Source organism: Seriola dumerili, unplaced genomic scaffold, assembly GCF_002260705.1.
Source record: "Seriola dumerili isolate Sdu_G_001 unplaced genomic scaffold, Sdu_1.0 BDQW01000017.1, whole genome shotgun sequence".
Classification (NCBI taxonomy): Eukaryota; Metazoa; Chordata; class Actinopteri; order Carangiformes; family Carangidae; genus Seriola; species Seriola dumerili.
The window spans coordinates 4,399,270-4,423,023 of record NW_019174272.1 but is presented as its reverse complement, the minus strand read 5'-3'; the positions used below and the strand labels follow the sequence as shown (position 1 = coordinate 4,423,023).

Genomic DNA, 23,754 nt, shown 5'->3' with positions numbered 1-23,754 from the left:
GAAAAAAAAGAAGAAAAAAAAAAAGAGGAGACTGTACTGTAAATACTGCTTATATTGAGATTTGTCGACCGGACACTACTGACTAATTCCAGTAAAGCAAAACTGAACAGAAATAAAGATTAGTAACTGATAACTCTTGTGTGATTAAATTACAGCACATTTGATTCCCTGCAAGGCACTCGGACACGACTCCTGCACTCACCCTGAGAGATATGCAGTGGATAATCAAACATCAAGTAATCAAGGCAACAATATAAAAGTAACAGGTTAACAATGCAGATTGTAGACATGGTTGCTATTGTCACCGTTAATTTATTTCATGATTGAGTATACATTGAGACGACAGCTGAAAAAACTGTCTTTTAACAGATTCTGGTATTAATACATTTAAAATCTAAAAAAACCAACACTAATGTTAAAGTATTCATTTAGTTATGTTAAAAAAAAAAAAAAAAAAAAAAAAAAAAAAATCAACCTGTACTACAACTTACTCATTTAGAAAAACACCTTCATTAATACACTTTTTTTCCATGTAACTCTAACAGTTACACGTTGCAGGACACAAAGAAATAATTACACAATCAAAACAGGACTGTTGAAGAATAAATAGTCAACTTCTTGGTATGACATCACCAAAAATCCACTTATGTGATATGGGAGCAATCAGTGTGTGTATGTTACCATATAGCCCCATTAACCAGAGCATGGTCATCATACTGAAGCTGTCCCTGATGATAAAGGTGGAAACAAAGGAGTGCAATGACAGTATGATTTGGTCCAAAATCAAGGAAAGCCAGAAACATTTGGCTTCCAACCCTGGTGAACAGGGAACAGAGAAAGGACTTTCTCTAGACTGCCAACAATGTGTGAGGTTCTTTGCTAACAGATGAACTGAACCACCAACAATAGAACAAAGGATGGATGGTGTGAATAAAAGGAAATTGTGTGTCATGATCGGTATTTCCCACTAGAGGGAGCACCAGCCTTTGTTTTGGACAGCAATTTGATTTCAATGGCGACTTGTTTTCTCCGCAGCCCGAGTGGTCGATGTTTCAACACTGCTGCACAGGCACAATCTCACTTCACACAACTTAGTTTTCATGTTACATCCACAGTCAGGACAATGTAGGCAGATAATGCACAGGTCATGTTACCAGTAGCATCCTGTAAATCCCCATCAAAAGCCCTCACACACCATGGCACAGAGCTAAACTTAGAGATAACCAACAAAGGCCAGAATACAGAAATATATTTTCTTGCCGTTAACCTACAGTACCTTACATAACATTCACTCTGTAGTGTTTGTAATTTCAAAGTCGGGCAATAAAAACGATGTTTCACAGTTTGTAGGTAACAAAGCAGAAATGAATAAAAACATTTCCTTGCTCGTTTCCTACTTTAGAAAGAAATGCTTATAGACTGAAACCAAGAAGTGTAACCTTGTTAATTAGTTCTGACGAGAGCTGTTTGATTCCTTTACTAAAAAAAAAAAACAAAAAAAAAACATATTGGCTTATAATGTTGCACTTGGCTGATGGCTTTGTTAATGTGGCATTTTAGCTGCTCTGAGTTGCAGAGAGTTTTTGTACAGAGAATGAAACATGGGAGTTTAGTGCAAGAGGAATGGGGGGGTGATGAGGCCGCAAGGAAACAAACTGATAATCAGGTTAAGGCCATTGCTGTCCGTTTGAACTGCGCGGAGGAGCCTGAAAAGAGTGCAATCCATTCAGAGAGGCATGAAAGGAGCCCTTCCCGGTTTTCGGCTTTCCTCCCTCAGTCGTCGGCGACAATGGACAGTGCACGCAACTCGCTGAGCTTGGCCTCGGTCTCCCTCTCCCTCTGCTCATCAGTCAACCCTGCCTGGTCGATCTGGTCTGTTAACTCGCTGAAGATCTTGTACATTTCGGTGAAATAGACCACCTGAGGGGGCAGGAAGGAAAAAGGAAAAAGCTGTCATACCAGAAAAAATAGTCCTGTCTGTCCTCTGATGTAAAGACATTGTCAATCCACAGACCTTTCTTAGATGCTTCTCAGGAAAAACTCCAAATTCATGTCCAAACTGCTCCATTGCACAATCTAACCTTGCTTTTACTTAAACAAGTCTGAAGCTGCTGGTCTCATACCTCTTCAACCTTGCTAATGAGAACTGATTCGAGAGGAGAAGAGGGAGCCCACAGATATCAAACAACTCCAACAAAGCCCCAAAAACCCAGCACTTCAGTGGGTAGTGACCCTGCTTTTCTCTCCCGATCTGAACAAGAGATAGAGAGTGTTCACTGAAAGCTTTTTTGACACTTCCCACCCCTGCTTCTTCCCCTTAGTTCATGAGTCAGGCTCCCTAGAGAGTTGCTTTGATGATTAATAGACTTTAATCACATTACAAGACTCCAGAAGAGTAGGCAGAGAATAAAAGTACTGGGAAATACAACCCCTTGAAACCCACACACACATCTCAATATTTATTCACACAACGATGGATACGATACCATGCTCTTAAGGGGGCATCGCTGGCTTCTCAGAAATTGCATGTGTGTCCTATTGTAGGCCGAAACAGCAAGACCAACCAAGATACCAGTGTTTGCTAAGGGTCACAGCAGAATGAGGGCTAGGTCAAGTTGGAAATGAAGTAAAAATCTCTTAAATAGGAATAACATTTATCTCCCTCTGTAAAGAGTAGCATTTGACACTGTCAGCCAAAGGGAAAAAAGTCAAGTTTTTTAAACCTTTATTTAAGTTCTCAGTCTGAAAGACCTTTGTATGTTTATACCAATATTTGCCACCTAAGCCACATGAGTGGGCCATAAGTATTGGGTTACTGTGGTTTGTGGGGGTAAAGCGGATATTTTTTTTTTTTTTTTTATACCAAAAGTGGCTTGTTGAAATGGCCATCGGAAATGTTCATATGACCAGTGATGATAATGTACACCAGATCAGTGTCTGGGTGCCTTCTGTAGCGAAGACACACTACTATTCCAATTAGTTGAGTCACCACGAGGAGTAAACGCAGCCTCACACAACTGTGACCACCTACAATACAAAAAACAGCCTTTGGGTAAAGCAGAGCTTTAATTTACATGACTTCTGTCTAAGCATTTTAACATACCATAGTCCCAGCTACTTAATGTTTATACAGAGGTTACACCTACAAAAATAAGTAAGTCCAGTAAGTCCTTAAAGAATGAATGACCACTGTTTCTGGAGACAAAGAGAATCAACTGGAAAAAATAGACAAAGAAAGTAATCTTTTAAGTATTTTTTAAAATGAACACATGCAACAGAGAATTCAAAATTGAGGGGGGAAAAAATATCAAGACAATGTCTCAATTCATCAACATCTGTACAGGTGGACAGGTCAGGCTGTGTGTCCCATTGACAGTCGCTGGACAGGACTTGTGGTAGTGAAGCTGAAGGCTCACAACAAAGGCAGCCTTTGTGCCTTTTCCTGCTGCCGCTGGGAGCTGAACAGCAACAAGCGGCTGGGAGAGAAGGGAGTGGAGGATGAAACCGATCACATGCAGCAGGGCTGGGGATAAGGTCCACTGGTCCACTGGCCACCCACGTGTGGCTGTGTGTGTGTGTGTGTGTGTGTGTGTGTGTGTGTGTGTGTGTGTGTGTGTGTGTGTGTGTGTGTGTGTGTGTGTGTGTGTGTGTGTGTGGTGTGTATAAACGCTCATTCATGTGCGTGAGCTACATGAATAAAGATGATGATGTAAATAGCTAGTGTGACTAATAGGAGCGCTTGCAACATACAAACTCAGGTAAAAGGTAAAAATGTGATGCAACCTCAAAAGAGAAAGATCTGAGCTTAGATTTGTGGAAATATTTTATGTTGGTTATAGTTAATAGCTCCGTTTGCTAATTTTAAGTTCAAAGTACATCATAGAACCTCCATAATTGTCATTAGGTCTGGGATAATCTAGTTTACTAATTAGGAGTGTGCCAGTGGCTGTCCCGAGGAGGAAATGACATGGCCAGGCAGGTCTGGGGTGGGGGAGGGGGACATGGTGGCGCTAACTTGAGACACCCAGCTGCTTTAAGAGAAGCTTCAGGTTAGAGGAAGGCTTGCAGGGCAGCAGTGGAGCCAGACAAATGAGGCCTTCCTGGGCTAAACACAGTAGTGTGGGCCGTCATTGGGGGTTAATCACATTAGGACAGCGTGGAGGGAGACAGACTGCCAGGATTACACACTCCCTTCCATCAAACACTTTATCCACTGTTTAACCAGTGCTCACAGGGCGTAACAGCACACTTTGGGGTGGGTGTGTGCGCCTGCATGCGTGAGCGCCTCATTGTGTGTTCATCTCCAGGGAGGGGGGTAACTAACCTGCGCCCGGATGAGAGCCTCAAAGCTGGGCTGGAAGTAGTCGATGCGGCTGTGGTAGAACTTGGGCATCTCATCCAGCAGCTGCTTGTTTTTGGCCTCGAAGTCTTCCCTGACTGGTCGGAGCTCTTCTCTGGCCTGGGGTGTGGAGGGGAGAGAGGAAATAAAAGAACAGGTCACCAGTGGTCACTATTAAGTTTTGACTTTACAGATCATCCCTCTTTTCACTCATGTCAGTTCATGTTATGATTCACACTACACATTGACAATTCTTCCACAAGGTACAAGGAGCTAAACACTGGAGAAAAACAAGTTAGTTGTAAGTAAATTCAGCACTGAGCCATCATTAGTGTCCTTTTTCTTATTGTTCAGAATGATATTTGCCTAATTCCCACGAAGAAGCAGTGCAAAAAAAAGGCTGTAATCACGACAACAGTGAGGAGGAGTGGGTAATGTGGGCAGACTTGGCTGTGAGTGGACTCCAGCACCACTGATCTGTGTGTGAATGTATTAGTGGGTAGTCTACTGTAGGCATGGAGTTATGGAATGCACAATGAATATGTGTGAGAGGGTGAGAATTTTTTATTAAGGGGAAGGGGGGAGTTGCTACATTCAAACTACAACATATTGTTTATCTGCTGCATAATGGTATGGTCTCTTCACCTTAGTTGGTTTTCTTTACACATGCCAGTTGAAATGGCATACGAGTGTTTTGTCAAGATCATTTCTTTAAGTGCACTGGGATTCAAAGGGCAGGGATGTAGGGGCCTCTTCAAGGCTTTGTTCCCCTGACAGTGCTTTTCTCAATGTGTGTGGGTGGCTCACCATGTGAGGATGTGTTAGAGGCAATAGCATAGGCAACACTGCAGTGCTATCTGTGAATGTGTACGCTTCTGTATTGGCCTCATGGTGTGTGTGCGTATGAGTGTGTGTCTACAATTCTCAATTACGTGCCTGTAGATGTGCAGCACTGCCTTTTTGAAAAGGCACTACTTGAGAGCCTGGTAGCTTGCGTGGGTGAAGGAGCGCACATGTACAGTATGCATGTGCTCAACTATTTTTGTTCATATCCAGTCAGCATTTGTCTTTTTCCACTTATTGTGCTCAATTCACAATACGTGCAACATGTAAGAGCAAGTGAACTTTGCTCCTCTGCAGATAGAGGGAGCATTCGAGTGGACCAACACGTGCACCGATCCAAGCTTTAAACCACAGTACCTGATGTAGTTTGACCATAACGGGCCCGGTTTTTTCTTTCTCTTCATACTTCTCCACTTTGGACTGCAGCCGTTTGTAGTCCTGCAGTGCCTGTTCCCGACGTTTCACTGCCATGTTGAGGCTGGGGAAGACGCCACTGTACCTGCAAGACAGGTAAAGACAACCTTAGACATCTCTGATACAAACAAGACACAAAGTAACACACACACACACACACACACACACACTTCAGAGCACTCAAATGGTTAGGAAAAAAATAAGACTATCAAAGAAACCAAAATTACTGAAATCATTAAAACAGCTTTCCTTGCTCTATGAAATATGTAGGCATGCATTCTGCATTGCATCCCATCTTAATAGCAGTCATTATGAATTAATAAAATCCCTCTCCTCAACATCTTATTGTAGAGGTACTCTCAAACCCCAGAGGACAGCTCTGCATTAAGCTTCCTCTAATCTATTATCTAATTACTGTAGTTCAAAATGGCATGAAACAATTCATTTTGTGACAATTATCATATTCCAAATGAAAATATATTCTTGCAACGAGAATCCTAGTCTTCAGCACTAAAAATAGGAAAACATTCATCTGTAACTTAGCAACAGGAGTCTGAGCTTCATCCTGGGACTTGTTGCACTGGTTTTGTGGCTGCTTTTAATGGGAAGCAGGAATACTGTAATACAGTATTATATTCAACCTAATAATATTTAATAAAAAGATTAAAGTATCTTCGAATGTATGCAGCATTAGTATATAGTATGCAGTAAGTGCCCAATATTATTTCTTTAAACTGAGGTAGTTCTGTTTTGTTTTCATTAGTTTTAAAAGACAAACAATATACAACAAATAATACAGCACAGTGTGAAGGGGAACTAAGACACCAGAAAGCTGTTATTAAAATCCCAGCAGTCTTTAACAAATGAATAGCAAGCAAAATAAGCATAATGACAATGACAATTAAGAAACTAAGTTTTGGCCTTTCTGACATGTAAACACAAACCAGTGGCAGTGTTTTTATAATGCAGGCCACAATATTATTCACACAGGTGTCTGCTAAAAGTGAGTCAGAAATAAAAACAATTGTAATGAAGAGTCAGATGCAGCTTTTTTGAATGACTCATTTAAAGCATTTCATCAAGTGTGTAGGCACACTACTACAATAGTTTTAATGTGTGTCTCTGCCTATAGTGTTATTAGCCACAAAATGTGTGGGCTTCATGGTTTACGTTCCTCTCCATGCCAACCCGTGCCCTGCTCCCTGCAGCAGATGAGGGAGCCACTGAGAACCTGTGGACTGATTGTGAAATCCTAGATTACAGTTGTGTCTGCCTGTGCACCTTACCAGAGAGTGGGGGCGGGGGGTAGAAAATGATGTGAACTGAGGCTCAGCCTCAGACAAGCAGGGCTTGTTTCCGACAGGAAGTTAAGCAAGGAGTGGTCTTGTAGCGTTTGAGTGACATCACAGAGCTCAGCTCAGCTCAGCCCAGCCCCACGGCCCACGCTCTACCACTATTTATAAAATACCACTTTGGCCCAGTTTATGGCAGGGGTGGATGCCGATCCTCAAGTCTACTATCTGCTCCAGTGTACACATACTTCAAGTGCCAAGGGATTATGTAACTGCCCCCTAGGCATGACTGCTCTCCAGCACAATCCTATTGGCTGTTGACAGCGCAGCAGCAAGCCAACTTTCAGACGACACAAAGGCTGATCACATTCTCACCTGCATATTTCACCTGACAGAACGATGCAATTTCCTCTTGACACATCATGACGGTGTACTCCTCTAAAGTGGCACAACACTGCCAGCAACTGCCATGTTTCAGCACACTGAGAGACTCAAGGGCCACTGCTCTCCTGGTGTGGAAGAATCAGGAAGAGCTAGACACAAAGCCAATTGCTTGTTAACCCATTCCTGTCCTTTCCATGCTGGATGCTGATGTCTCACTGTTACATTCAGGGCTCTACAAGTTACAGTGACTCAGCTGTGTCAAATGCTCCCACACAAAAAATATGCAACAGAATATGACCGTGGTTGAAAGTGACTATACATCCTTTGCAATGATAGTTTGGTCTATAACAGTCCAGACACTGGACGTTTCCCTCGATGTCCTGGCCTTGGCTGGACAGCTACCGGTCAGTCATCTAGTTCTGAATTTGCGGTTAGCCTCGCCTGAATGAGGTCTTATGCTGGTTGAGGGCTGCACGGGGGCCAAGGGCACACCACTGTCCATGTGACAGGTCAGGGTGTGGTAAACAGGCTGAATAGAAATAGCATCTGGACCAGAGAGTGTGTTTATGAGCAGCTGCCAATCCACAGACAGGCCAGTCTGACCCGTCAGCCAAGCCCAAGTCTGGTCTAGACACCCTCAGTCTAGGAGGCTGGCTGTTCCTCTTGACTATCACTGTCACATAACCCACTACTGCAAAACACACACAGCAAACCACTAAAAATATAGGAAAGGGAATTGTTTATGTGCAAATAACCACCTCCAATGTGTCACAGTCTGAGATGAAGACTTAAGAGAGTCAGACAAGTTTACATCATGTGGCAAGTCTTGTTCAAATATGCTTGCTGTGAATTTAAAATAACTACCACCTGTTGTATAAATGGTTTAAGAGCAGTGGGCCATGGGAACGTGTGTGTGCGTGTGACGTACATGCCGAACCTCCTTTGTCTCAGCAGAAGGAGTCTGATCTGCTGCAACTTGCCTTGTGCTTTGTTGATCAAAACTCCGACAACTCACGCAGCCTGGATACACGATACACCAGATAAGACGGGAAAAAAGATAGATAACTTCATAACAAACATCCTGGCTACAAAGAAAAACTTTGATTCCAAAATTTAACAACAAATTGAATCAGTGCTCCCACCCCAAAATTACACCAAGCCCCACAGCTAAGGCGAGATACAACTGTCAGCTTCAGGCCTCACAACCTGCTCCAGGGGCAGGGTCTCCCTCTGATCGAGAGGGGTGAAGGTAGCTTGTCCAGCCATAGCTGAACCCAGGGCAGAGGTCTCAAAACAGGCTTGACTTCTGTCTCACCCAAAAGAGCAATCGAGCAGAAAGGGCTAGGTTAGGAGGCCTAGATAACACAAATTCCACAATGCCCACGCACTCCCCTCCCCTCACATAAACACAGTGATGTCATTCAGTGACCCCGCTGAGTGGATGAAATTCACGTCTGGGCCTGAGAGAGAGAAATAGATGGGGGGGGGGGGTCTTTTTCATGTGTTTATAGTACATTTTACCACACTAAGTATTAAGGATGGATGCCAAAATTTTAAATAGCAATCACACTTGGACACTTCAATCATGTACTGAACACACATACACACACACAAAACCCATTCAAGGTCTTCCATTAACATTAACGTTCTTTCTCTAATTTTCCTTAGAATGACACAAGATCACCAATAGAGTATTTTGAGACTAAGTAAATGAAAAATATTCATTAGTGAAGGACTAATGGAATCTTAATGGAAGCTTTAAAGTACAGTAGCTTTTGTGTTTCAGTTTTCTATACAAGACACTTTGATAAACTAACAAATAATAGTGCTGTATTTTAAAGGAGGGGAAAAAAGTTAATGATGAGGTCAGTTTAGCTTGGCTTTAAAACTCATTTATGAACTTACTTCCTCTGCTCTATTTCAGAATCATGTAAATGCCTAACTTTATGGTCTAAAATACCATCTTTGTGAGACCGTGCCCCCTCCAAAATCTGGGTTGGTGTTTGTGTATCTGTATGTATGTTTGTGTGAGAGTGTGCACTGTCCTGAGACAGCTCTCCTCCTCAACCAATCCACGGCTCTGGGCCCAGGAAGCTGGGCCCTTTGCCATATTCTGAGCCTGCCCACACGTCCGCCTGCCGCCCACCAGGAAGAGGAAATTAGAACCATTCCATCCTGTCATTGCTCCGCCACCATAGCACACAAGGAAGAGAGGGCTTAACACACACACAAACACAGACACTGACCTAACCTCTTCATGTTTTACAGAGGAATCTGTTCACATTGATTACTTGAAAAAATGACAAGTTTATGGGTAAGAAAGTTCAACATAAACTTTCAAAAGAAACATATGCAGTGTTCTCTTACAAAGCATATGTTTAATCTCCTGGGAGGAGCCGGGTGGAGGAAGCAAAACCTTAACAAGCGCTCCGGAAGACGGGTGGGATAGTCCAACCACTCCCTCCAGTACCTCTGCTTTGCATGTACGTGTGCACACTATGTGTGGTGTGGTGTGGTGTGGTGCGTGTGTGTGTGTGTGTGTGTGTGCGTGTGTGTGTGCACGTGTGTGCGTGTTAGAAAAAGTGAGGCTTAAGGAATGGAATAGCACTCACTGGCTGCTCAATGGGGGCGAGTATTAGGAATGAGAACCAAATAAACTTTCTTCCAGACACACTACCACCGCAGCAGCACAGCTCACTCCACAGTTCATTTTTACAATCTGTATTACTACACTGCAGGCCTTCCTGTGGTCATGCACTGCAGCTGTACTTTCCACCCTACTGGTGCGAAGAGCAGAGCAAGGTCAAATAATAAAAATGTTATGGGGCACTGGACTTAGTCTGCCCAGAGTGTCATATGTATTTACCACATCAGGAATATTAAGCCACAAAACTAAACTAAATTGCTTTTACAAGACTTTCCTGTGATTTTGCAATGCATCTAGTCCAAACAAATGTTAAACTTATTGACAGCTATTTGATTTTGGTCTGGTGTAGAGACCATTTAAAGTCAACCTTTAAAATACAGTAGTAAGAAAACAATTCAAGAGGATGAGAAATCAAAATGGACACTTACTTTTTCAGAGGGTCAATAACGGTCTTCTGGATCTGGTTGACCTGTAATGAAAAGAACAATTGTTAATGTAAGCAATCAGCCCCTATATATTAAGGAGGAGACATTATGAATTGTTATTCACTGTCAAATTGAGTTACATCAAAATTAAACCACGAACAAAACAGCTTCTACATCTCTCGCTCATTAGCTGCAAAGTAATGCCACTGCACAAACATCAACAATCGTGTTTATTTCAAACAGAGTACTCAAGAAAAAAAGGGGAGGGGGGTTTGCAAAGAAACTTTCATGACGTTGACTCTTTTATTGTACACAAGCCCTGAGGAGAAACCCCTGAATATTCATTGAGCTTGCGATACAAAAGGATGGAACTGTCAGGGGACGGACATGAAAGCAAAGCCCAACTGATTTCAAATCCTGTGGAGGGTGGGCTGCCTTACAAGATGAAAGTTCTTTGCAAACAAACATTTTAACAATAACAGTTTATATTTTCCTGCATTCTCCTTCTGGTTGCCAGAACTGACAGGGGAGGGAAAGAGGGGAAGGGGGGTGTTAAATGGAAGTAAATGAACATCTCATCTTGAGGCCTCCAGCCCCGGCACCAAGTCTCATTGACAGAAGTTGGCACACAATTAATAAAGTTTCCAGCATCATTTACATTGCAGATTCAAAATGACTTTTACTACTGGATCTCCTAGCATAACAGAATGCGAAGTTAACCAGGCAATCGAGTCAAGTGAAGAGTAAATGCTAAGAGCAGCAAAGGAGAATTTAAAGCAGCGAGATGTGAAGTGACAGCTGCATGAGAACAGTGAGAAGCTCCACTAATCATATGTTCACTTGCTATTGGAAGGACAGTCAATCACACAACAACAAGGAAGCAAGATCGCAGCTGTGCTTTGTAAAAAAATGCCCTGACCATCTATGAGAACATACAGCAACACTCACTGCTTCACACGGGCAGATTTCCAAGTACAAAATGGTTGATTGTGGTTTGAGGGAAAACAGAGAACCAATAACAAATATATATACATGGGAATTCACATATTCTTTGTTTTACATATTCACACTACCACCCCCCCCCTCTCCACGACTTGAGCTGCGCTGCTGCTTCTAAGGTGAGAGCATGCAGCGAGGAGGGAGAACAACAGCGGCAGATTTGCTTAAGCATGCTGGTGCCCTCTACCCTCTGCCCCTTCCCACAGAGAGGGGGGGAGCTATTCCTTGGAGGCCCTGCAGAGCCTGAGGCTGGCGCTCAAGCAGCAGTCTCCATCAGTGAGTCACGGGGCAGAGGCCATCCCGGCACACAGGCCTCCCAAAAATACACACAGATCGCAGAGGAAATCAATATCCCTCCAAACGGAGCATCCTCTACTGTGCTGCCGCCATCTACACTGGGGCTCAGCTTCGGCAGCAGTGTGCCGGCGGGTCTGTGCGCCCTCCTCAGCCCCAGAAATAAACACACAGACCTGGGCCACTGCTGCCTTCATTATCGCTGCACGTTTTATCTGCTGGCTCTCTCACTTGTGAGCCCTGCGGCAGAACATCTCGTCTCAACACGGAGAAGAGCAAAGGGTGGAAGCTTTTGTGTCTGTTTTGCTGGAGCAATAGGGTTTGCTGTTGGTGCCGTCAGAATCAACAGTCGGCTTGAAGGGAGAAGCTCGAGTAGTGTTTGAGTGAGCTGTGCTGGATTTTAAACACCTAGCAAGCCCTTGGTGATATTCCACATAGCACACTGACCAAAAAGTGCGCACACTCACTATTTTGCCTTGAGCTCACTTTTAGCCACTCTGCAAAAGGAGCCACACAACACAGCCCAACCCTGGAACTGAGCATTGTGTTCAAGCACAAGGATTTTTATTTAGAAAGACTGAAAGAAGTGCAGAGAAAATCAGGTGTGACCTAGCTGTCAAAATCCACTCTGGATCAAAGTATGTTAAAAAAAAATACAACCACGTCAATACAGTTGGTGACTGTTGTCCTCCACAAGTGAGAAACTGTGCTGGGATCAAAGTGCCTGGCTGAATCACTGTCAAACACATCCCAGTCACAGAGCCAAACAGGAAAACTACACACCATGGAGCCAGAAAACAGATCCACTACTATACACTATATAAACAAGTTGTGTCTTTTGCTACTACTACTACAAAATCACATTAAAATGAGAGATGACTGAGTTGGTTAGGGTACTGAGGACAGCCTGGCCTGAGATGAAGATGACAACAATAACCAGGAGGAAAAAGGAGGACTTTGATGCTGTCAACCGTCAAACTATGGTCTTCAAATTATGTGGTAAGAAAGAGGAGGATTTAGTGTACCCAACATTTCCATTGACAGTCAAATGTGCAAGGCAGCACTGGTTAAAATTTCTCTTCATTTCCAAATTCAATGAGAGTGAAAATGAGATAAAAAAAACAAATTTGATATTGTATAAAATCTGAAGAATGTAAAACTTGCTCTATCCTGAAAACAGTCAAACTGGCAGGAGTGCTCTCCTGGGCACTCGACCAAGCCAAGTCCTGGAACATACGCACCCGGGGTCACAAACCCACACGCTCAGTCCAACCCACATTCTACTTTGTCTGGTCACTCAAAATGGCTCCTGTAAAATTTGATGAGTTGTGAGCAAAGCCAGTCTGAAAGACTGGTATGTTAAAGCTGAAGAGGAAAGGAAAGAAACAAAAGTGACTTCTACAGTACAGTTACTCAAAACTTCTTCTCACATGTTTAGTATATTTTATAATCAATACAATAATCTTCCTACTCTGTGTGACATTTGAGTCACTTTCTATCAAAGTAGAAAGAAGGTTCTTGACAGAACATTGTGCCTAAAATACAAACATAGTATTCAACTTCCTTTGTGGTGAGACTCATTCGGATTCTTACTTGCACTACTTAGTTTGACAATAAGCTCATTTCAAAAGAGGACTTCAAAACACTTCTGTGAGATACCATGGACACTGCTTCACTCACATATACTGGTGAAAAGGTCATGGTTTGATTTTCTATGGAAATTGAGTCTAGTTCATGAGGTTTCACAGAAAATATAAATCGACTCTTCTCAACCTAATATGTACATTTCCAGATGGTTTGCCATTCCTGAGATACTACACTAGAATTTTACTATGGAATAAAAAAAACGACCACTTTTCTTTTTTCTTTTTTACAAAGGTATTCATTTTCTCCACCTTGTTAGAATGCTGTTGAGGAAAAGGTTATGAAATCATTCTGGTTCACAACAAAATGTGAAGAGAAAGAGGAATATTTTAAGGCAACAAATGTGAAAAGCCCAGAACACCTAACAGCAGGGCAATGAGTCAAGAAAACACAGATGGAAAAAAGTCAATCGGTATATGCCTTAGTGTGATCTCCTGTGTTCACTCCTGTATTTTTTCCCTCTTTAAAAGTCTACCCTTCACAGCGTAGTGCCTTGAGGATGCACACATGCGGTGCCACTATGATTCACATTATAACTACCTGTGGCAATGATTCTAATCAAAAACCGAAGTGCACCCGGCAAATAATCTGAGGAGGCCTGACAGCCAAAGAAGAGATCTTAACAAAGTACAGCTATGTGAGAGCGGACAACAGTATGCTGTACTTGTTACAGTTCTGTAAAGAAATGCCTGCATATCTATGGTTGCCCCTTAGGACAAAATACAAGAGTGAAAAGCACAAACATTACAAGAAACACTCTCCAAATCAACAAATACTCTACATATCAAAATACACAAAACATGCAACAACAGAGGAAATGTAGGTGAAGGATGTGATGGACCGTGTTTTATGGCTGGCCGTGTTGGGTCTGCCTGCCAGTCTGTTGGCATGGTCTGAAACTTAGGTGATTCCCTGCTTCTTCTTTCATCAAGTGTTACCAACAGAAATGCAATGCTGCAGGTGGGATTTGAGGAGTGATGGAAGTATAAATTCAAGATGGTTGCAGTTGCTCTAACAACAAACGTTTTGCTACAACCTTTCCAGATTATTTGGTGTGAACCATCATTGTCAAACTAAAACTCAACTGAAACCAAATGTTTGTTTCAACTAGAAATGTAAGCAATACAATAGACTTGTCCACTACACAGGCTGTGAACAGAGTTACTTGTGTGGATTTTGTGGTAGGGGATATTTTCCTGTTGAGAAAAGGCCTTTCCATTGTATGAGTTATTTTAGACACCAGTGAGTCACAAATGCATCAGTTTTCACAGCTGATAACCAGTAGCTTGAGCTTATAGAGGATGATGCCACAGATGCTTTTGAAAAGCAGCAGAAGGAAAGACATACGGATAGTTTTTAGTCCACAGGCTGCACAATATTGACAAATACGAAAACATGCATTTTCAACAAAAACTCATCTAGTTTCCTACTTTGTATGTCTGAGGAAAGACATTTCCTCTGATACCAATCTAATACCCATGGCAAGTGCTGAGAAAACAAAGTAAAGAAAGACAGTAAAAGAGTGAGATACCACACTAAATATTTTAAGAGTGGAAGACTGTGGGAACGAGTCTGACCTTCTCCTGGTTGAAGGAATCCATTCTTTTCATGGCTGTATCTAAAGCAGTCATGGACTCCAGGAAGGCCTGGTCCTGCTCACACAGCGGGTTACTCAGCAGGTCAGCAGAGATCTTCACCGCCGCTTTGGACATGGCTGACAAACACACACACACAAAGCAGAGGATTCTGTTAAAACTTAAATAACTTTGTGAAAAGACTGTCATGTTAATTACAGCCCATTTAAATGTTTCTGAAAATGTCCTCATCTACACATCCTAATCCAATTAAAAGCCAGATTTTTACATTTTTCTTAAACCATGGGGGCAATTTCTGTGGATTACACTAAGGCTTTAAGCGTTTCATCAGTATATGTGTTTCTATGTGGTAGGGTCTTCAAAAGTGAGCTTTTGGGAAAGAAATAAAGAGCAAAAGCAGAATGGCACAGTGCTGCCCCCATTGTAAAAATCTGAGGGGGTGGTGGGGCTGCCTGCCGTGTTGAATATTCACCAGTGCACCAAGAATCTTTGCAATGTTTCTACACTGACAGCACCAATTACTGTTAATCTGCACTCATGCCACTTTGTTTAGACACAGAGCACATATCAGATTATGGCTTCACTGTCAAAATAAATGAGCTGCACTGAGGAGACACAAGCTGAGAGGAGAGGCTGTGGTGAAAATGGGCTTCATGGAGATCTAGAACAATCATTGGTCTCTTTTCACACTCCGTTGGGATTCTCTCAAGACCAATTTTCAACCAATCAATTATTGTTGTATAGTGTTTCTGCATCTCTTTTTTTTTGACAAGTAACAAATTGCTTGATTTGACCTTGTCTGACATGACTGAGAGACATGTTGATTTTAAGGTTATGAAAATCAAAAGGTGACATGAGGGTAGCGATTTTATCATTTGTAGTAGTGGTGTGCAAATAAGTGAAACTTGTGTCCTTTGTCATCACCTGGGCCTGATAAAAGATAAATAAGTTCTCAGTATGAAAAGCAGTTATCTGCCTGCCTACCTGCCACTTTTTTACTTAGCCTAATTGAAATTGTGAACAGGAGCTGCCCTTAAAAGATATTTTTGTCCCTCACCAGCTAATTGTAAGTGAGTTCAATAGACTTTTGCATATCACCGCTATTGACTTGATAAATGGTGGCCAATATAGAAAGCAGTGTATTAAACGTAGTGCTGACATGCAGAGTAGGTCCAGTTCTTTGTTTGGTAGCAGTTGGTGGAGACAGGACCTGTGTGACAGATGGAATCCATTAACGATAATGAGGGCCTGACAGCTATGACACTTTGATGATGCAGACATCCATATTCCAGAGCACAAAGGAGAGGAAATGAAGAAGCCTCTCGCTCCTCCATCCGTCCCCGCTCCTCCACCCCCACAACTGACTACTTACCACAGGCCATGTCTAGTGCTACTTCCTAAATACACAACTCCAAAACCAACAAATAAGCAAATAAAAAGTAGGTAAACATGGTTTCTGTGGCCGAAAAATGCATGAATAAATGTAGGCAGAGATGGTAGACAAATCGAGCCCTAACTGAACATTGCACAAAAAGATATGTTGTTAGAAAAATGTTAGCTTAGAAAAACCTATAAAAGAAGATTAAGGCAAATGCTTGCAGTCTCTCCTCTCAATTGTCAGTTGTCTCATTTCGGAGAGCTGACGCACAACCAAACAAACCAGGACAACTTCACATCTTTCTGGCCCTGAAAAAACCTGCCATGCAACATCAAGTATGTTGGTGAACAAGTGGAGATCAATGGCACACCAGGCGGTAACACATAGGTTGGTGGCAGAACACACCTAAATCAGCCTCAGTGCTTTTCTTCATGTCCTTGTGAAGCTTTTTTGTCTGATCCTCCAGCCTGTAGGACAAAAGAGGAATGATTATCAGCCGGCTTCTGGTTTTGTAATACAGTAAGGCATCAGTAGTACTGACAGCAATGCGAAATATGAACTGAAATGTATAACAAACACTTGCATTAGACAGAAACAGAATAGGAAAAACTGTGAAAAAAGTACATAATTACAAATAATCTATACATAATTCAAATTCTATTTAATTCACTCAAGACATGTTGACATGGACAAAGAAAGCACCAAACCAAAAACCTAGAAAAGGAAATGAGTGTATAAAAACATGGTTCAAGAAGGAATTACACATTTCATTGATTCCACATAAAATGTTATTATAACATCTGTTAGCTAATTAACAATACAGGGAATACTTCTTGTTGCTGTCAACTACATTTGCGCTCAAAAGCATTAATGTCTTCAATCATTCCACTGCACATATTCCATTGATGGGTGTTAAAAATGGCAATTACCAGACTATGGAGGCTGAAAACACATGCCATTCATTATATCAATTAAGGCAAATGAGGGGTTTAGAACGTCCCCTGAGACTGCTTTCATATCACTTCTCCTGGTTTGTTGAAAAGGGGAATGTGGTGGGGTTTCATTTCCATCATTGCTTTGAGGGATTATATTAACTAGGAAGACAATAGATGTGTAATCCCATAGGACTTCTGGTGGGGGCACTATGGCCACTGGCCACAAGAGGAAACAACATTGGTATCACACATATGTCTATTTGAGAACTGAAAACCAAAAATGAAAGTAAGCTGCCTCCAAATGCAGAGTTTCTTTTTTTATATATATATTGTTGCAGTGGAAAACAAACAGAAGGTTACTCCAATATTGCCATAGGTGCATGAACCAAACATAAATGTGACTGTTTCTCTGCTGCCCTGACACTCGCTGTTAACACTGTTAAACCCAAGCAGTAGGTTGTCAAAATCATAATGCACCTCAAATCAGTATTAGTTATTATTATTACTTATCTAATAACAATGGACAACATACTTTGTTATCATAAAATTACCCCAAATAACTTGTGCAGCATTCCCCCAAGAGTTTAGAAGCAAAATAACTAAATGCCAGCCATTTCTAAACTTCAATCATAACAATAGGCATTTCATACATGTCACAAAATAGTACATGGAGTCCTGGAAAGCTCAGTGGTAAAAACCTAAAAACATTTAGTGGTATTAACCATATGTCAGACTGGACATATAGCAGGTTTGATTTTAGATCATGATCTGTTTTTGCAATTTCATTTATTTGTGTTTGTTTCCATAACAAAGTGCAAGCAGACTCTGAGGATGTAGGGTCCAAGGGTAAATAAAAATCATTAATTATTTTCTATCATAACTTGTCGTCTACATGCTTTTGTTTTCCTTGACGTTTTTTAGGATTTTATACTGAATCGCCACCGACCAGATGGAGGTTGTTCCAAAAATGTCATTTGCAGTAAATGATGTAACTTCATCCCTTATTGTTCACGCCACAGGAAAAAAACATTCTGTCAGAACAATCTCCACAGTAACTTCTTGTATCCCTCTCACCAATTAGATGTAACTGGTTCTCATACGCTATATTAGCCTTCCTCTAAAGTAATCAAACTGTACACTTACATTTCAGATATTCAGAAATAGTCATTTCTAATTGCAACAGATGCTACACACATTATAGTCAATATTATCAGCAATACTTCAGGCAGGATTTAGTCAGTATCTAATAATTAGAGGGCTCCTTCCTGTTTTCATAGGTTTCTCAGTGAATACATTTTTCAGTGTGCATGTAGACCAGGACAATAAGCTGAATGTGAAGATTTCGGAACAGTTTTTTTGTATTGTTTGAAAGAGCATTTAAAAGCTGACCTAAAAGACAATATTTCCATGCAGCTATCATATTACAATTCTGTTCTGAATCACACCTGCAACTAGAAAATTGCTTCTGACATTGTTATAAACATCTGGAAATACTGATATGTGGCCACTTTTGTCATTTCTGGCTTTGTGATGGCAGCAAGCAGAAGCGGTTGAGAAATCATACTACATAACTAGACTTTGTTTTGAACGCAATTCTGAATGCCAGTATAATTAATGGAGGCCATCATGTAAAACAAACTGAAACAAAAATAGTGTCTTGTAAATTGGCTGACACAATTAACACTTGAGAGTAATGAAAGGAGGCAAATATGAGATGAGGAAAATAACAGTATAACAGTAAAACCTTGCCAGTCATGGACATCGTTTTTTTCAGGATAGTGGGTGAAAGCATCTCACTATGTAAACAAACTAACATGCTCTGAGACCAATGCCTATACACTCGTGATGTGGTCTTGTAGAGCTTGTTTGTGCATGTGAAACTCATGTTCCGGATAGTACCTCCTACTTCAAAATAGATTACACAATGCTGTTGTATCTTCTGTCAGCACTGACAGTGAAAGAGCCATTCTGGATAAGTGCCAGGTGAGCCTGGAGTCTCTTTCCAAAAGGTGCTAATAGAGCGACATAGTGGAACAGCTGCTGCTCCTTGCTCCAGTGCCCTAATGTTGGGCCTGTGCAGCCACAATCATCTATCCACATAGCCTATTGAAAACTGGAAAGACCCTTCAGCATTTTACATGACTTTCACACACAAAGCCTTTGTATGACACTAGATAATGAACAGGCATTCAACCATGTTTGACTGCTCACACCACATTCTCCCTTTTGGGTAAATACCTGGTTAATGCCATTCACACAAGAACTGAGTCAGGCACTATAGTTCCATGTAAATCACGGCTAAAACCAAAAAAATTATACCAGACCTTGCGTAAACCTATTTACTACCTAGAGTTCTTTTGTTTCGGTACAATTAATCTGACCACTGCAATATTTACACAACCTGGCATGTGTGCATCAATCAGAATAGTTGGTTGGATACCCCCAATAGGCAAATAAACTGATGGTCAAAGAGACGGTTAGCATTCAGTCTGTGACTTGTCACATACTAATTGCATGTTTTTGTTTTGTGTGTTTCTATGAGCTAAGTGTAGCTCATGGTTATTATATTTGTTTTAGATTCAATATGACCAATACACACAAGACAAATTACACCTCATGTCTTTAGTTAGGTGGACAGAATGCAAAAGCAGGTCTCATGGTTTAGGCCTACCAAGTATATTTGGGCCACAGATAGACCATGATGCATTGATGTGGATCTCTAGGGTGGAGAACCTAAATGTCTGTACATGCCTGCTGCTCTGACTCATCTATAAGGTCTATTGGCACCACACCTTCCCGATAAAGGGCCCTCCTACTCAACAAAACCTGAGAGGAAAATAGTGCTCCCACTCATTCTGCAGGGCCCTCGGGGAGTTTCTATAACCTCTGCCTCACAGTAAGACAAGGCCCGGATGTACTGAGTTTTTAGGCCTTGGGTTTTTAAATGCTCTGAAACCCTCTCACATTTGTTTCAAGGAAACACTGATGTTGCTTATTTCAAATAGGGTTGTTAAATAGTTAACAGCTGATGTATTTACTTTTTATTTTAGGTGTCTTAGTTACCCATAAAGAGCTTTGAGAATGACTGTGTGCAAATTAATCAAATACTTGGACATTTAAGCTTTTTCTGAATTTGTGAACACTAATGATACAATTACAGGAAATTTCGTAAGATTATAACTTTTAGTTTAAAGCTAGGTTTATCCAAGGTTGAGAGAAATATCAGATGGAAAGTAAGCTCTCTTTCCCAATTTCTAATTTCCACCATAGCTCAAATGCGGGTTCTTTCACAGTTCAACGTTGAGAAAAAAAAGTGACCAAACACAGCAGGGATTGACACATTGTGTGGGACAAAGAAACTGTACCGTACAATGAGGAGCAAGTTAAGTGTGAGTTTCTCAGAGTGCTTTGTAAACATGTAAAGCCAAAATACCAACATCGTAGGTAAAATTATACAGCAATTGCACACCACACAACAACAACAACAACAACAACAACAACAACAACAACAACAACAACAACAACAACAACAACAACAACAACAACAACAACAACAACAACAACAACAACAACAACAACAACAACAACAACAACAACTACAACAACCTAATTTTGGATCAACATACATACATTTGTGAAAAGATCTCCCAATGTTTCAACATCTTTATTGCATTGTTGGGGGTACATACTTCTTACTTCTTTTATACTTCTTATTGTAATACTTAACAAAGGAATACAAGGGGAAATTGCAACATGCAACCCACATTGTTCTTAACACAGCACCAGGCTAGTAAATACCCATCATAGTAGAAGTTACAGAAATCTATTATACTACAATTTCAGTTTTATATAAAAACACTTTTCATTAGACTATTTCTCTTGTTTCATTTTACCTCTAAAAAAGCTAAAAATAGAATATTAATTAATTTTTGGCACAAGGAGACCTCTGAGAAAAATTTGAAAATGCATTATGTGGGCACAGATATAGTGTAGGAGAAATCATGTTTCACCAAACTGACGTCAAAAGTTTTACACACATGCATACATGGACCTCCAACATACAAGTGGTAGTAGTATATTAGTAATATTAATAATCATATTTATTACATTATAAACTTGGTTCAAAATGTAAAACTTACTTTTGGAGTTTGTCATATTCACGCTCAAAGTCTCTTTCAACCTAAAAAACAAAAAGTAAATTCATTATTTAACATGTATGTTCATCTTATTTGTTTAATTAAAGAAAATTATTAATCAATAGGCATGGACACACAATAAGCAAATAACAATAAACACGGAGCCTGAGAATATGTAAGTCTGTCACTGATTTGGGGAGAAATTTTCGGATTATATTTCCACATTATCTGAAGAATGATAAGGCAAATGAACATGGTAATCACGTAGTTATCACATAGTCTAAGATACATACCTAATACATACCCACAACAACCACTGCGGGTTTGTAGTCTGAATAAATTCTGCATATAAGCTGTTGTAGTCACAAGGCTGACCACTGACCACACATACTACTATCTTTACTTGAAAAGTTACTGAGTCATGTCCTTTCTCTGGGACTTTTTGAGGGGTATAAACAATAACTAAAACTATAGCTGGAGATGGGTTCCAGTGGCTGAAATGCAGGTGAAATATATCAAGTTCCCAGAGTGAACAAGGGCTATGACAGCTTGTCCAACCATGTCTCTAAAATATGTCAAGCTGGTTACAGACACCACAGGAGTTCCTGTCTTGTGGTTCTGTGGGTTCCTGGATTTAAACACAGAGGCCAAAACTCTGAGGGAGGCAGTTGACACTTTGTCACTAGCGGGTCATCTAACTGGGCTTCCTCTAACCCACTCCCTGGTTTTTGCTTAGGATGGCACAGGAAGCTGGAAACAGTCTGACAGTGACTGCCGGGCCACAGACCTATTACAGTGGAAGTGGTTTTCTCCAGCAAGGAGAGCACCCACTCATTGTCACTTCAAGGTAACCACCTCTGCCCCCTTTTGACTGTGGCACACTGATGACATTATTCAGACTACTATTCATGTTGTATATCATTCATGAAGCTTAACAACTAGAGACTTTCACAAAAGCATCTTTTTACAAATGCTCCATTAGAGCAAGCTTTTAAAAGTTACACACACTTGTTTGAAATTTCTGCCCTAAATCTTTTTCGGTGATGAGTGAATGAGTGAATTGAGTGTATGTTTGGTCTCGTGACTTACAGTTTTAGAGACAATCTGCTTCTTTGGTTGTCCAATCTTGAAGGGAATCCTGAAATGGCACAAAAAGAAATGGTAGGTGACATACGCAACTGGCAAATGACTACCTAAAAGCTGAAATTAATGAATGCTTAGATGGTCATTGGTTGCACAATGGCTGACTAGAGGTCATTACAGGTCCTAAGGGGAGCAAGCGCCTCTAAGATCATTGAAAAAGACAATGTGAAGCTGTTAATGCCTGCTCCTCTCAAGTATGCAATAAAAGCCATGTACATTTACTTCACATCATCACTGAAAAATCTGGCTCCAATTGCAAGCGGATATCAATAAACAGAAGCGGTTGTCGTTTCTTCTCAATGTGGGTTTCCTGCATGACCCTAGCCCACATTCAAACACAGATGAACTCGCTATACTGCATATAAGGAAAATAGTAAACCTATTTCAAAGTGTCAGGTAGACACCATCATATATAGGGACTTAGCAGGATACAACCAGGACACTGACTTTCCTGTAAAAGATAAACATCAAAACATGCCATGAGGTTTAGTGTAACTGCAGTAGTTGCACCTAATTTTCAGAATGAAATACAAACTTTTCCTCACTCTTGAAAGAAAAACACACAGAGATCGCAACTATAGTTTTGGTAAAAGAAAACGAGACCTGTTCCCTCTTAGTTAAAACAATCTTTTATCCCCATTTCAAACCCTTGCCTATGCCTTAATAAGTTGCTACAGAGCATCAGAGTGCCTTGAGAATCCATGAGACAGAAAACACTGCCTTGCCAATGTGCTTGGCTGCAAGTTGTCATTGATGTGGCACTAATGGCCTGAAATCTAAGCTATATGATGGACAGTTGCTGCTGACAGGCAGGGTGAGGCAGCAGCTGCGTCAAAAGAAAGGTGTGTAGAATAATGAGATGGAAAAGAGAGGGTGTGATGTAGGGCCTCGTTGTGCAACCAGGGAATGCTACTGATGTGTGGGGAAGATCCTTTTGATGACAGCTCAATCACAAAACTCAACGTGGTCAAATAACGGCAATATTAATCTAGTTTAAAAAAAAAAAAAACAACAGAAAGAAGAACAAATAAATAAATAAATAAATAAATAACAGGTTTCACCAGTGGCTCAGGAATATAGATTTCATTTGATTTGGTGGCTCTGTGTTGTTTCTGTTCTTTAGGTTGTATAACATATCAATAGTCTTGACCTTGCTTTCAAAGAAGATTTGAAGACAAACTCAAGTCATCCAAATCTGAGCCTATTACAAATGCCTAAGAACATTTTGTTGCTTTTGGCTCAGGAAAGTAGTTTCACCCTCTGTGTCATCTTCTTGGTGAGCCATC

General features: G+C 41.0%; 1 protein-coding gene across 1 annotated transcript in view; it reads right to left on the bottom strand.

The window, feature by feature from the left end:
• Positions 1-441: 441 nt before the first annotated feature.
• Positions 442-23,754, bottom strand: part of bin3 (bridging integrator 3) — a 28,653-nt gene continuing 5,340 nt past the window's right edge. The window contains exons 2-9 of the mRNA XM_022759037.1: positions 22,415-22,463; positions 21,329-21,369; positions 16,660-16,721; positions 14,859-14,995; positions 10,348-10,388; positions 5,540-5,681; positions 4,325-4,459; positions 442-1,920 (exon numbers count right to left, since the gene is read on the bottom strand). Of these exons, the coding sequence (XP_022614758.1) occupies positions 1,774-1,920; positions 4,325-4,459; positions 5,540-5,681; positions 10,348-10,388; positions 14,859-14,995; positions 16,660-16,721; positions 21,329-21,369; positions 22,415-22,463 (754 nt within the window). The 3' untranslated portion in view covers positions 442-1,773. The remainder of the gene's footprint in view (positions 1,921-4,324; positions 4,460-5,539; positions 5,682-10,347; positions 10,389-14,858; positions 14,996-16,659; positions 16,722-21,328; positions 21,370-22,414; positions 22,464-23,754) is intronic.